This window comes from Fusarium graminearum, chromosome 3 (assembly GCF_000240135.3).
Source record: "Fusarium graminearum PH-1 chromosome 3, whole genome shotgun sequence".
NCBI classification, from domain to species: Eukaryota; Fungi; Ascomycota; class Sordariomycetes; order Hypocreales; family Nectriaceae; genus Fusarium; species Fusarium graminearum.
In genome coordinates this window covers 7,589,717-7,604,260 of record NC_026476.1, presented here as the reverse complement: position 1 = coordinate 7,604,260, position 14,544 = coordinate 7,589,717, and the positions used below count along the sequence as shown (strand labels likewise).

The following is a 14,544-nucleotide window of genomic DNA, read 5'->3' as shown; positions in this document are numbered from 1 at the left end:
TCAAATTAAGTACACAGATTATTTGTGACAGTTTATATAAAAGATTAGATCAAACTCTTGAATCCACCTTGCTGGTTCTTCCAATATTTATTGATACCCCCATTCTGACCAGTGTATGGATCAGCCGCAGCATTCTCAACCCGCCAAACAGCCTCAAAGTCATCTGCACTATCGCCGCCTTCATCCCATGTCCATGAGAATCCCTTTGGGTAAGCTCCCATCATACAAAATCCTTCTATCGGCACTTCTGCTACCATAATCCTCGCGTTGTCGCTTGCAATCGCGCGAGCATCTCCAGTCAAGCAGCCAAACGACGCTTCCGTAGCATTGGGGTCATACGACTTGTGCGAAATACCCGCGGGAATGACAAAAAGATCTCCAACCTCGACTTCAACTTCTAGACCACCGTCTTCGTATGCTTGGCCGTAGGTGTGTTCTTCCCAGTCATCGCTTAGGTCTGCGACGCCCCAGCGGATTCGACCGGGACCTGAGACAACAACCATGACCTCGTGAGTCTGGGAGTGATAGTGGGCTCGTTGATGTCGGCCATATCTCACGACCCATTGCACGTCCCAGTTGTTTGCTTTGAAGGTGTCAAAGGCAGCAGTGCGGTCGACTTTGCCATCTTTCACAAACGCATTCTTGTAAAGAAGTAGTGGTTTTGGGGAGTTGGGTACTAATTTCGTTGGCTTAATTGTGTAGAGAATGGGCTCTGGTAGTGCTGTCATGTTGAGCAAAGGAACAATAATAGCTTGTTGTCGTGTTATACAACTGTGTTGGTGGAACAAAGGTGATGCAAAAGGTCTGGGCTTTGACAAGTTTGAACTAATGAGAGTATCGTCAAGATATCACAACATGGTCCCTTTATCTCAATGATTTATAGGTCGCTACAGTCATGTGGAGATCTAGTCTGTGCCGTTGATACCGAACGTGCATATCACCACGATAACGAGTGAGCTACGGTTAGCGATGCCGATGGATTGCGGGGACAGACCAATAAACTACCATCGGTATCAACAACCGCCCACTACCGGTAGCATTAACCGCGATTATCTGTCTGGACTTTGAACTAGGGAAACTGAAATGCAACTACAAACGCGGGGTATGGTATGTGCATTCGATGTCTATGGTCAAGAGGCGTGGTATCAATGTGGAGAGACGGTCGGTCCGGAATGGCCTCGATGATAAAGACTTACTCGCGTGATAACATGTACCCAATTAGGAAGATGAAGGGCTAAGTCTGCAGTAGCACTATCAGATCATTCGGACTTCTATATAAGCGTTTGCTGTATTTCGTTGCACTTGTAAATATCCCTCTCAACAAGTTTCACACTGCACTTGCACTTACACTCACCCTATTGTCCACTATGCCTCACACTGGTGGCATCAACGTCGGCAATATGCCAAACTTTCTATCAAACAGCATGAACACTGTCAATTCATCTTACAATTCCAAAATTCCAAGCGTCAGTACCACAGAGATCCCTGCGCCTATGCAAACCACACTACAGGAAAAGACAACGCCATCACTATCGCAGCGATGCATGGACCAGGCTAGGCCTCTTAAGGTCATCTACATCGGCGGTGGCATTTCGGGTATCTGTGGTGCCATCGAGTTCCGCAAGCAAGTGCCTGATGTAGATCTGGTTATCTACGAGAAAAACCCTGACCTTGGTGGAACATGGTTCGAAAACAGGTAAGTTAGTTTAAAGATGCCCGTTAGCAAATGCTGATGATGTGACTTGTTTAGATATCCCGGCTGCGCATGTGGTGAGTTACTACTCCTTTCACTAACGTCCCCTTCGCTAACAAAGTCGCAGATGTTCCGGCGCACGCTTACCAGTTAACCTACGAGTCCTCACCAAGATGGAGTTCCTTCTTCGCATCAGCACCCGAGATCCTTCAATATTGGAAGGATGTTGCCACCAAATACGACGTCAGGAAGCACATGCGCTTCCAACAGAAGTGCATTGGTGCACGATGGAGTGAAACGACTAACAAGTGGTATGTGCAGCTCAAGAACCTGGCCACAGGCGAGGAGTACCAAGACTCTGCCGATGTTCTTGTGACAGGAGAAGGCGTCCTCAATGAGTGGAAGTGGCCAGAGATAGAGGGCATTGAGTCGTTCAAGGGCCATCTCCTGCATAGTGCCAATTGGGATCCTCAAATCGACTTGAAAGTGAGTCATACATCATGTTCATGGTATCTCTACTAACGCGATCGATAGGACAAATCTGTCGCCGTCATTGGATCCGGTAGCAGCGGTCTTCAAATCGTGCCTGCGTTGTTACCCGATGTCAAGCACATGGACCACTACGTCCGTGGTCGCTCTTGGATCGTGGGACTTTTCGGAGATCCAGAGACACGGCAGAGAATCCAACAAGCAGGCGGGAACTTCAACTACACTGCCGACGAGGTGAAGAAGTGGGAGACAGATCGCGAAGCATACCTTGCATACAGACGAGCCATCGAGTACAACATCAACAAGAACTTTGGAGTTCTCTTCTGTGGATCCAAGGAACAGACCAACCTTCGCCAACTAGCTCAAGACTCGATGATGCAGAGACTCAAAGACAAGCCGGAAATCTACGATCATTTGTTGCCCGAGTTTTCACCTTACTGCAAGCGCATGTCACCTGGGCCAGGATACCTGGAGGCTTTGGCATCTCCCAAGGTTAACACTATCACCAGCGGTATCGCCAAGATTGACGCGACAGGTGTTTATACTACAGATGGAGAACATCACCCTGTTGATGCTATCGTTTGCGCGACTGGCTTCCAGACCTCTCCTGCCAGCAGAAGTTTCCCCATTTACGGTGTCAACGGCGTGAATCTACGAGAACGCTTTCAGAAACGTCCTGAAACATACCTGAGTGTTTGCACAGACGGATTTCCCAACTTCTTCCAGTCCATGGGCCCCAATTCGATGCCTGGAGCCGGCAGTCTTTTGCTCGTCATCGAAAAGACAAATCTCTACATCGGCAAGATCCTATCGCGCATGGCCTACGACAACATCGCCCGCATTGAACCCAAGCGCAACATGGTCCAGGCTTTTACAAACTACTGCGACGAATTCTTCAAACAAACTGTGTTTGCAGAAGAGTGCAATTCTTGGTACAAGACGTACGAACAGGGTGCGTCTCGTGAGGAGCAAAAGAGAGGTCGCATAACAGCTTTGTGGCCTGGAAGTAGTCTACACTGCGTTCGCACAATGAGTAATCCTCGTTGGGAGGATTTTGAGTACAAATACTACGATGATAATGAGTTTGGTTGGTTTGGGAATGGATGGACGTTGGCGGAGAAGTACGTGACAGAGGAGTTGGAGTCGTTAACTTGGTATCTGAATGATACCAAGATTATGGACAAAGTTGGGAAAGAGAACAAATTGTAGCGGATAGCATAAATTAGAAACAAATATCGTGCACACATTTGACACGTGATACTTCAAATTCGCCACGCGACTAGACTTACTCAGTTGGTCAAACCCATTCGACTTGATATCGCATCTGTTGCAAATGAAGCCCACGTATTTGGGAGTCTCTCGTAAATCGTATTCGTCATTGTGTCTCAAAAGAAATCGACGGTCTCTCGGAGTGTCCGAAATGCCGCACTTTAGCCAAGACAAGACGGGGTGCGCGGGGTGCGCATCAGAAACCCTGTCATGCCCCTCCAGATCATCATATCTGGTCAAACACTGCATGCAGACATTGAAGAGCTGAAGACATTAATCACTAACTTCTACGTACTTGTCTATGGGTCATGAATATGGACAACATGGATAGCGACGGAGAGAACAATAGTGCCTCCTCCACGCGACGGATCCCGGAACAAAAGCTGTCCGTGAGTTGCGCCATTTCCGTCATATTCCCGGATACATAGGAGTTTAGACAAACTAACAGCTTTTGGCAGTGTGACCAGTGCAGACAACGAAAGGTTAGTTGCGGTGGGACATGGTGAAGGTACTTGCTCACTAATTTAGGTCAAATGCGATCGTCAAGATCCCTGCGGTCCATGCCAAAGGAAGCAAATACACTGTTCTTACCCAATTGGCTTCAAGACAAGAGCAAAGCGACATCGTGCGCTAGTATCTGATGGCTAGTAAGTCGAAACAATTGTGGAAAGAGTTTCACTACTAAACTAGACTCTAGCGAAGCCAAATTGAACGACATCTCACAAAAGTTGGATCAAATCAGTCTCGCTGTTAACAACATCTCCTCTCCCCTTCCCGGCTCGTCAGCCGCCCATAGCGCCTTGACTTCCCATATAACGCCGCAATCTTACTCAAACTCCCCGTCAGAGCCACTGAGAAACAGCGATGATGTATCTTCGGAATTGGATGACGATGTCACGCTCACTACCCAAGCAACATTTGCTACTAATCTTCTACAGCAAGTTGTCGATAGCAACAAAGGACCGGGCCAAGTACACGAACTCGAGAAAAACCTGGATGAGTTGCGGAAGATTCTGAGCAAGGGAAATGCAGGGAATATAGACCCTCAACTTATTGATACCCAGCGAACTCTTCATCCTATAGAACAAGGAGGTTATCAACTTCCTCCGATCCATTTAGCTATGATGGCTATACAGAGACTTCGAGGTGAGCCACCAGCGACATGTTATAGAGATGTACTAAACAAGTTCCAGAGTCCGCAAGACTGAAATGCTTTTGGTGTATCGAGTTTGAGAGCATCGGCCAGTTTGTAGAGTATTTCATGACAGTCTACTTTGGCAAACCAACACTCGCCGACCTTATCATCACCCACGCAGGTTTACAACGTCTTTTACTGGAATGCGAGAAGATGGAACACGACCAGGCCCTAAAAAATGAGCTCAAGACACAGGGACTTCTCTGCCGACAGAACCTGGAAATGATATTGGCTGGTCTCCCGTTCAATCTACCATGCACAGCCGATTATGTTCTCGCTCTATACATGGCGGTAAGTCAAACCTGTGAATTCTCTTGCAAAAGGTCGACCGCTTATATTCATCAAGGCGACATACTATCTTGACCGATGTCGTATCTCACTATCATGGAACTGTCTCGCGGCCTCAGCACAAATGTGTCAAAGACTCGGCCTCATTCGCGAAACCCTCTCAAAGCCAGAGACGCGAGAAGAAAAACAGCGCAGAGGTAAAATAGTGTGTTGGATCCACATGCTGGACAAGATGCTTTCGATGCGCCTCAGTAGACCGTCTCTGATACGCGTTGGAGAAATCACATTGAACTTTGAAGCATTGGAGACTACTGGAAGCGACGGCCTACCACCCATTCTATCCAAATGGACGGACTTTTGCGATCTACAAGGCAGGGTGTATGACGATTTGTATAGCCCTAGAGCTTTGATGCTATCAGTTGATGAAAGGGAGTCTCGGGCTAGAGATCTTGCAGCAGATCTGAAGAAACTCTATTATGGAAGGAATGCATCAGAGGTAAGTAAGCGTAGGTCAAATTGATGTTCAATCACTAACAAGTCAAGGACCGGTTCATCGAGATGTGTCGCCTAGGGGTTGGAGATGAACTAACCGATCTCTTCCAACGAGCTGACAAGATCGCATTCCTGTCAATGCTTTGTCTTGTTTATCGGGCCATCAAACCCAAGCCCACAACATATTCTGCATTCTGTAATGAGTGTTTTGATGTGGCAAAACAGGCACTTGATGAGCATAGAATATGTCTGTCTATCTTGCGCGATGCCGAATCGGGCATGCTTGAGCATTACGTACACTGGTAAGAGAAGATAATTTTGTGTGGATATAAGGTCAGAGACTAATACAATCACAGGGCATTCATGGCTGTACCACTGATACCGTTCATCGTACTCTTCTGCCATGCCATCGAGACGTGTGATCCAGTCCACCTGGAGAGTCTGGCAGCTGTAGTCGAAACAGCACACATCACCACAGAACTCCCCGACGTCTACAGAAAACAGCTTCGCTTATTCAAGCTCATGTACGATGTAGCATACAAATATGTAGGTTCCAGGGAAAGTAACCCGTCGATCCATGCATCAGGCAGAATACCCGATACGCCTTTCGAGATGCTTTTTGTTGAGGCCGGTGTCCCTCTTCCAGGGCACATGGGCATGCCGACGGGTATGCAGAATTTTCATGATGGGACGCAGCACGGTAGTGGTACAGGTTTTGGCAATATTCCGATGGGGGACAATGGGAATTTGACAGAGTATGGAGGTTTTACGCATAGTATGGAGCTGGGGAATTGGTTTGAGCAGAACCAGGAGATTTTCATGATGTTGGATAATAATACGGAGCAGAACTTGTAGAGTTTAGAGAGAACATTTTGCTGAGCTTGGATTGCTATTGCTTTTTAGGAATGTTGACCAGTATGTCAGAGGAGAAAGAACCTCTCATGTTGTACACGAACTTTTGTTCGGAGATTTGATGTGCACGTAGATGTTGGGAAAGTATCTGAACTTCGCTATACATCTACCTCTATGTATTAGCTAGCGACTTGTTACTTCTGTTTTAGAAAAGAGGTGCTCATAACAGTACTGTCACAGAAGATCAACAGCAGATGTGAAAATACCAAGACATTAATTCTATGTATCTATATCTAATAATATCTAAATGGTAACAGATAAAACATATACGAGAAATAAAACACAATGATGAAAGATCGAATACATAATGTCCAAACCCGTCTACGCCTTCTTGCTCTTGCTCTTCTTAGGAACCCGAACCAACCAGTAAATAGCAACAGCAGCAGCGCAATTGAATAAGACATAAGCCCAAAGAAGTCCAAAGTCTCTCCAGCGGTTGTCAAAGTTGATGTTGATCAACTTGAGGAAAGAGTTGGTGTTGGCCATAGGACAGTAGTGACACTCAGTAGTGCTGCTCCCACTTCCACCGTGAAGATACCCGCCATGCTCAGTGATGTAAGCAGAGAGAAACTCGCTACAAGTCGATCCGTTGGTGGGCTTAAAGTCCAAAATCTCGTTCGCCGCACAAGTGACGGGCGCATTCGCGAGTGTTGTACCGAGGAAGCCTTCCACCACATAGGTAAATGGGTTGACGCGGTACATGAAGATCCAGAAACGAGGAAGCACATTCGGGCCGGCGAGGACACCGCAAAAGGCAAACATCATGATGAAGATCAGGTTGAGGATACCCGCTGCGGTGTCGGAATCGGGAAGGCCGGCGATGATCATGTGCGTGAATGTCGAGGCGAGGAGGAAGAACATCCAGACATGGAGAAAGATGGTGATTCCACGTGAGTCAACCTGGTTCGTCCACTCGGCGTTGCGGTAGAGACCAATGGGATAGTACCAAACGATGAAGGAAAAGACACCGATGAACTGCAAGATGTTAGTAAAGAGCATGGACGATGATAAAGACTGAGAATGACTTACCGAGTTCCAAGCAACTTCGACAGTGATGTTGGCAAACATGAAAGATTGCCATGAGTATGTCTTGGAAGGACGCTCACGAGCTTCGAACAAAGTTCGCTGCTCTACAAAGACTGGCATCATCTGTTCAGCTACCTGAGAGAAGATGGTCAAGAAGAGGAAGACGCCGAACATCTGGTTCTGGAGCCCCCGAATGGTGTTGCTGCTGTCCATGACAGAGAGTCCGATGAAAAGAGCCTGCAGAAATATTAGTGTGATTCGAGGTATACTGAGTAGAGACAGTGACTTACAGCGCCGACAGAAAGAAGAACCTTGGAGTACATGTACTGAGGATTCCTCCAGTACCCTTGGAAAAGTCGCTTGGTCACTTCCCATAGTTGAGTGGTGTATGAAGAAGCAAACTCCTTGTACTCAGAGGCATCACCAGCTGAAGTTTGTGTCTGACCCGACGAGCTCTCAGACTTGAGCGATTGAAGCTCTCTCTGCACAGACTCATACTCGGGAGACTTCCTCCAAATGGCAGGCCAATCGACGTCAGTCTGGGCACCTGGGGCAGCTCCGATGACGTGAAGCATGTGTTCAGCAGGGTTGGCCTTGGGAGGCAAAGACGGTCCTCCGTTGCGGGTGAAGTAGTCCATCAAGACCTGCGAATTGTGTCCAACCTCGCCGAAGTAGACGGTCTTACCTCCCTTGGCAAGTAGAAGAAGTCTGTCGAACCGTTGAAACAGCATGGCGGATGGTTGGTGAATGGTACACAAGATGGCCTGGCCGCTCTTGGTCAATGTCTCCATTAGATCACAAATAGACCATGAAGTCTGACTGTCAAGACCAGAAGTGGGTTCGTCGAGGAAGAGAAGGAGTTGCGGTCGGGCGACAAGTTCCACTCCGATGGTGAGTCTCTTGCGTTGTTCAACGTTGAGTCCTTCACCAGGAACACCGATGATGGCATCAGCATAAGCATCCATTCCAAGGAGCGAAATGACAGTGTCGACGTAGTCAATGCGTTCCTGCTTGCTGTACTTGGCCGGCTGTCGAAGGATAGCGCTGAATCGTAGAGCTTCTCGTACCGTCGAGCTAGCCTGGTGCAAGTCCTGTTGAGTGACGTATCCGGTCTTCCGTTGGAAGGAAGAGTCGCGTTGGTGACCGTTGACAAGCATCTCACCAGAAACAACGCCCATCGTGACGCGACTGGCAAGGACATCGAGGAGGGTGGTTTTGCCGGCACCCGAAACACCCTAAGAATAAGTTAGCTATCAGAGTGAAAACAAAAGAACAAAGAAACGTACCATGAGAGCAGTCAATGTACCGGGCTTGACCCAACCATCGACGTGATCCAAAATCCTGCGCTCCTCGCCCTTGACCTTGATATCATAGCAGACATCGTTCCAGTGAAAGACAGATGTTTGTCTTTCAACCTCGACCTTCTCGCTCGAGTTGCCAGCAGCCTCTTGCTTTCCGACGGGCAGACTGGAACCTGACTCTTCATCGGTAGCACGCTTGCCGGAGACCTTGTGCATCGACTCACGAAGGAAGACCAGGACTTCACCTTTGGAGCGCTCAGAAGCCACGTACTCGGTTGTCAAAAGGTGGAGAGCCATGTAGAAAAGAGCCCACACAATGAGAATACCAAAGTTCCTCCATCGATGGCTATTGACAAAGCCAAATGAAGTGCGCAGGTAATCCTCACCTCTGACAAAAGATTGTCCAGGAATAGACCCAGCGATGTTGCAAACTTGTTCACCAGAGTTCAAGTTCTCGTAACCAGCGCCGCTTGGAACAAAGCTAGAACACGAGTACTCTTGACCGTGAAACTCGACCAAAAACACGCTCTCGAGACCATAGAAAACAGGGTTGATCCATCGGATCCAGGCTAACCAGCCTTGCATATATTCTGTTGGGATAGCGTACCCAGAGTACAAGACCAAACCAAGCAAGATAACACACGCGGGCGCCAATGCTTGGGAGATGGACTTGGTCGCGGAGCCAATGAAGCGAAACATCATCGACATGCACATCGTGAGCGTAAACGAAAAGAGCAAAAAGGCGAAGTAGGGACCAGGCTCGCGACGCAGATTACACATGAAGTATAACGTAGTGTTCATCAAAATCGCGTTGATCACCTTGTAAGGAAGATCAGTGACGATAGCTGCCAATGACTCAGCACTAGGATGGTAAAATGCATAGCGAGACTGTTTCTCCACAACCTTTCTCTTCTCATAAAGAGTCATGATCTCGAGAACGCTGCTGAAGGCATTCATGAGGACGATGAAGAAGAGGAGGGTTGTTCGGCGGAAGAAACTGGTTGTGTTGTGTGGCAAGTTGTAGAAAATGCTGGACACGATCAGAGCTTGGAAGATGTTGGTGATGAGCATAGTGAGGGTGATGCTTGGGTCGCCGAGAAGCATCTTGACGCTTCGCCAGAGATTAATGGTGTATTGTTGCCAGAAGGAGAGGTTGAAGGGGGACTTCTCTCGTTGGACGCGGGCTTGGTCGAGTCTTCGTGATTCGGAGAAGCGTTGCAGATCTGGTCCGTCGAATGGGTGTTGTTCCACGTAGTAGTCTATCTCGTCAATGAGTCTGGATCGATCCTGGCTGTTCTTCCATGCAAGAGCGAATTCGTCAGAGGTACGAGGAGGATTGGCGCCAGGACGAACGATTCTCTCGCCGGGGTTGGTCATTGATGTCAAAAAGTCGGCGGTGGTCTGTTGCTCTGGACAAACAAAGCCCAAGTTCTCAAAGTAGGCCTGCGCGTCGCCTGTTCTTCCAAAGAAGATCTGGCGGCCCTCATACAGAACGACAACCTTATCGAAAAGATCGTAAGCGCTTTGCGGCGCTTGGTAGATAGCGACGCAGGATGAAATGCCGAGGACATCAGCTTGTGTGCGGAGGACTCGACAGAACTCGACGGCATTGGCGCTATCAAGGCCTCGGGTACTGTTGTCCCAGCACTGCAAAGGTGAATAACCAAGAGCTGCCTCTGCGATTGTGACTCTCTTGCGTTCACCGCCGCTCACACCGCGCACGAAGTCGTTGCCGACCCTTGTGTTCTTGGTATGTGAGATGCCGAACATGGCCATGATGACATCGCGCAAATGCTCGGCATACTCTCGTGCAGTGACACCGTGGGGAAGCTTGTCTATTGGTGGGCAGCGACAACGAGCGGCGAAGTAGAGGGTGTCGCCGACGGTCAGATGAGGAAAGTGGTGATCGACTTCAGCAGTGTAGATGGCTTCACCTCGGTAGGCCTTCTTCATCTGCTCCGGTCGGATGCCCTGGTAATTGAGGACAGTGTCGTCGCCGAGATGGAAGCCGTGTGTTTCGCCAGAGATACTGCGAAGAAGGGTAGAGCATCCAGAGCCAGGAGGACCCAAGACGCAAAGCATCTCGCCCGCCTCAACAAGACCATCAAGGTTTCGGAGAATGTCGATGCGCTGACCCTTGTACCCACCAATCTTTCTCACAATGCTAGTAGCGTTGAGAAAGATGTTGACCAAAGTATTTTGAAAGTCTGTCGCTTGGCCGAATCCGAATGCATCGAGGTTCTTGAAGGCGATGCCTGCTGTTCGGGGCGTGTTTCCGTCTGCTGCAGCAGTGCGTGTCTTGAGAAACGCTTTCGCCCATTTCTTGGGATTGAAATGGGAGCTTTCGGGATCGAGGGAGGTGTTTTCGCCAAGGGGGAATAGAGGAGCGTGGCCAGATGTCGCGGATTGGCTTGTTATTCTTCGAGCTAGTTGGTGGATTTCGGCGTCGTAGTCGTGGTCTGAAGTGTTGTCGGTGTTGTGTGTGTCTTGAAGTGTCGTTGAGGAACTAGAAGGTTGGTGTTCCCTGTGTTGTGTCATGGTGAGTTTGTTGATACTCTAACAAATAATGTATTCGTTCCTCTAAATCTTATATGTTTCGTGACAAGAGTCGTGGGATGGTCGAGAAATGATGAGAGCAGGTGTTGATGTTTCAGGGTCAAACTTGGGATATCAGAACAACAGTCTTTCAGCAGATGCAAGTTATTTAAACAAGTGAATAAGATCAAGAGCTACGCCTCTCCGGATCTCCGCGCCCTCCAATTGCCGGTAGTAGCATTAACTAAGACAAGGATATTCCATTCTTAATCGAGAAATACGGCATCGGGGGACCGAGAAAGTGGATCACTACGGTTGTACGGACTGTCCGCATCCCGGACTGATGCACCTCACTAACATGCCTGGGCTAAAGCACACACACACCTTGGCGTAGTCGATACAGCGCTGACTCAACGGGCGCTGACAGATTGGAGTGGCTTTTAGCGGCATGACGTACAGGAGCTTGGCCAAACTTTGCCGGTGTCCACGGACACCGAGATGATGGATGACAGGGATACTGTTTAGCCTGTGGCGTTAGACAGTGAGGCGCATTTTTCACAGTCCAGGGATTAGACTCGGCAGTGATTGAGATGAAAATTGATCCGTTAATCTGCGTTACCACTGAAACATTGATCACAAAGGGTAGCTGACGTGAAGTAATGGTGGTGTCATCAAGACTTGATCTTGGGCCACAGAAAATGGATTGAGTGAATACAGGTCAGAGACGATGCCAACGACGTCCCGTCCATTCGAATCACTAGAGAAACAGTTCCAAAAAAAAAAAGTAGAATTCGACAATTGATCAATCCCATCGTGAATAACCCGGTTGCTGACTGTTTGGCCCTGTCACCTAACCTACAGCCGCTGCTAAAATGGCCAACTTATCGCCATAATCACGTTTGCGCGCGAGGATTGTAGTATCATAATATATAATTAGTATACGATAATTGTTTTGATTGACTTCTACAGGTAGCAGATGAGTGGTATACACAATGTAATTTGCCTGTTGTGAATTGCATGCGTTGAAGCTCATTCCGTTGTGGAAACACTTATAAAGATCACGTTGAAATCAGTGCTGAATTGACTTAGAGTAGATCACATCACGTGATATACTAACAGCATGCCTACCTAGATACGATGTGGAGTCTCAGTTTGACGAGTCAGCTCAAACCTCTGCCACCACAATAATGGAAGTTAGAGAAACGGACTCAGTCTCATGGTCTACTGAGAGCTGCTCAAGGCTTGAGCTAGGCACCATCCAAGTCAAGCCGAGAATAGCCAAGCTCGCCCAATTGGCACGGACCGTTGCAATCAAAAAGCCGGATGATGAGAATGCCCAGCGCCGAGCTCAAGCCGCCACAGCGATGGTCGCTCAAGTGGCCGAATCACTATACAACATTTCAGGAGTTCTTCCATCAGAATATGATGAAGACTTCCGTGACGTGCACTCGCGTGAGAGTGGCAAACGACACGTGCCGAGTTTAGTTTCAGTTAAACGCGGTGTGAGAGGTCAAACATCTCGACTGGAGCCTTCCCGCGAGACGCGAATATGGTTACCAGCAGAGATTTATCAGCTTATTGTCGGCCATGTCAACGAATTAGACAATCATTATAGACAACACACATTGGCTGCACTCTCATCTTCGTGCAAGTTACTCATGACCATGGCCGAGAGGTTTCTCTATGCACATCCTCGTGGTATCAGGAACGTCCAACAGCAGTGGATGTTCCTCTATAGTTTGAAAATTGAGCCTTCTCGCGCAAAATACGTCAAGTCCCTCGAGCTCGTATGCCCCAGCGATGCGACCAACATGGAGCTGCTCAAAGACATCGCGTCTTCGTGCCCCAGCATCAACGATGTACTTGTCGAGAGGGGTGACAGTGTACACAACGCTTATTACCTGTCAAAATCGTACATAATCTCCATGGGCTCCTTGCTGGCTGCATGTCCACCGCTCAAGAGCTTACGATACAGGACAAGAGCTTGTGAAGTTTATCCTGATCCTAAAGCCTTTGATGATGATGATTTAGACGGACAAGGTAACCTCAGCGCACCTTTAGTCTATTCTGATTTCAAAGAGACAGGTCAAAATTTGACCAAACTGGCTATCGGCGAGTTCAGTGACTGGCTTATACAGCTCATGCTGCCTGTCCTCTCGTCAAATCTGACATCCTTGACCATCGGTCGAGGAAACAACCCTGCAGGCGAAAGTCCACTTTCAAAACTTGCCTTTCGCTGCCCTCGTCTCCAAGAACTTGTCTTGGATTATACACTCGTGAAATCAAGCGATCTTGGGCGAGCATGCAAGATGTGGGGCTCGACACTGCAAATGTTGAAGCTTACAAACATGGAGGAGGACTCTGACTGGCTAGCTGACATCATGCCTTCCATGACTGCGCTAAGGTTCTTGGACACCGGTTTGGCAAGCGCATGCCGTATCCTCGATATAGACGTCATTGCTCAGAGCAAAGCACCATTGGAAGAAATAGCGCTGGGATACATCGAATGCGATAGGGATGACATTGCAAGTGACGAAATGAATACAGCGTTGGCGAACATGATCAGAGCGCACTCGTCCCGCTTGCAATTACTAGACTTGGGAACCGCCAAGTTGGGATCAGCGATACTCAAGAGTTGCAAAATGGTGAGGCATCTTAGGTCTTTACACTTTAGACTGGCCTATCGCCCATTGGCAGATGATATTGATGACCTCTTGGTCGCGTGCCCAGATTTGGATGCTCTTGCGGAGAGAGTGTCCCAGTATTCCCCTAATCACGAAATCTGGGAGGCAAGAATGCAAACAAAAGTGCTGCCAAAGCTAGAAATAGTCGCACGAGATTCCCTAATCGTCGGATTTGGATCGCTATGAGTCGATTCCTGGTTGGGGTGCTGAGATGTGGATCGGTTTTTTGTTACTTAATATTTGTCCCAAGTCACTGTGCGTTACTGTATGAGATTATGTTTCATATACATTGGTCTGTGGCCTGTACGCCCTGGCTATAGCAGAGGATGAGGGATGTCATTGTGTCAAGAGGAATAATAGTCTGGAAACTATCAGCAATGACTCATGTAGACAAGTGATATACACAAGTAGAGTGTCATTGAGATTGTTCCTCGCGTAAATGAATTCCCAACGTAGTACAGCATAGTAATAGACTCAAGAATAAGGTTTCAGGCCAGCAACATTGTAACCATAGAGATTCGACTGTGGGGGCACATCCGGCAAACCCCAGGAAATCAACTGGTCAACGTGATAGTTATTACTTAATAGAAAGGGTTGTCAGGAGGATTCGCTAGGATGTTCAATCGGATATGTCAGGTAAATTCGGAGTATTGATCGGGG

At 48.2% G+C, this 14,544-nt stretch overlaps 5 protein-coding genes across 5 annotated transcripts; 3 read left to right on the top strand and 2 right to left on the bottom strand.

The window, feature by feature from the left end:
• Positions 1-44: 44 nt before the first annotated feature.
• FGSG_11269 (uncharacterized protein) lies at positions 45-728 on the bottom strand (the record flags this gene model as incomplete). The annotated part of the gene is made up of 1 exon (XM_011327676.1): positions 45-728. The coding sequence occupies one exon, from the start codon at positions 726-728 to the stop codon at positions 45-47; it is 684 nt and encodes a 227-aa protein (XP_011325978.1).
• A 639-nt stretch (positions 729-1,367) lies between these two features.
• FGSG_11270 (uncharacterized protein) lies at positions 1,368-3,391 on the top strand (the record flags this gene model as incomplete). The annotated part of the gene is made up of 4 exons (XM_011327675.1): positions 1,368-1,696; positions 1,751-1,770; positions 1,821-2,179; positions 2,228-3,391. The coding sequence occupies 4 exons, from the start codon at positions 1,368-1,370 to the stop codon at positions 3,389-3,391; spliced, it is 1,872 nt and encodes a 623-aa protein (XP_011325977.1).
• A 383-nt stretch (positions 3,392-3,774) lies between these two features.
• Positions 3,775-6,281, top strand: FGSG_11271 (uncharacterized protein; the record flags this gene model as incomplete). The annotated part of the gene is made up of 8 exons (XM_011327674.1): positions 3,775-3,840; positions 3,910-3,933; positions 3,980-4,098; positions 4,149-4,597; positions 4,645-4,937; positions 4,993-5,430; positions 5,652-5,728; positions 5,783-6,281. 8 exons carry the CDS (start codon positions 3,775-3,777, stop codon positions 6,279-6,281), a joined length of 1,965 nt encoding a protein of 654 aa, XP_011325976.1.
• A 280-nt stretch (positions 6,282-6,561) lies between these two features.
• FGSG_11272 (uncharacterized protein) lies at positions 6,562-11,203 on the bottom strand (the record flags this gene model as incomplete). Its single annotated transcript, XM_011327673.1, has 4 exons — positions 6,562-7,313; positions 7,368-7,601; positions 7,655-8,599; positions 8,651-11,203. The coding sequence occupies 4 exons, from the start codon at positions 11,201-11,203 to the stop codon at positions 6,660-6,662; spliced, it is 4,386 nt and encodes a 1,461-aa protein (XP_011325975.1). The 3' UTR covers positions 6,562-6,659.
• A 1,184-nt stretch (positions 11,204-12,387) lies between these two features.
• Positions 12,388-14,070, top strand: FGSG_11273 (uncharacterized protein; the record flags this gene model as incomplete). Its single annotated transcript, XM_011327672.1, has 1 exon — positions 12,388-14,070. One exon carries the CDS (start codon positions 12,388-12,390, stop codon positions 14,068-14,070), a length of 1,683 nt encoding a protein of 560 aa, XP_011325974.1.
• Between the last annotated feature and the right edge of the window lie 474 nt (positions 14,071-14,544).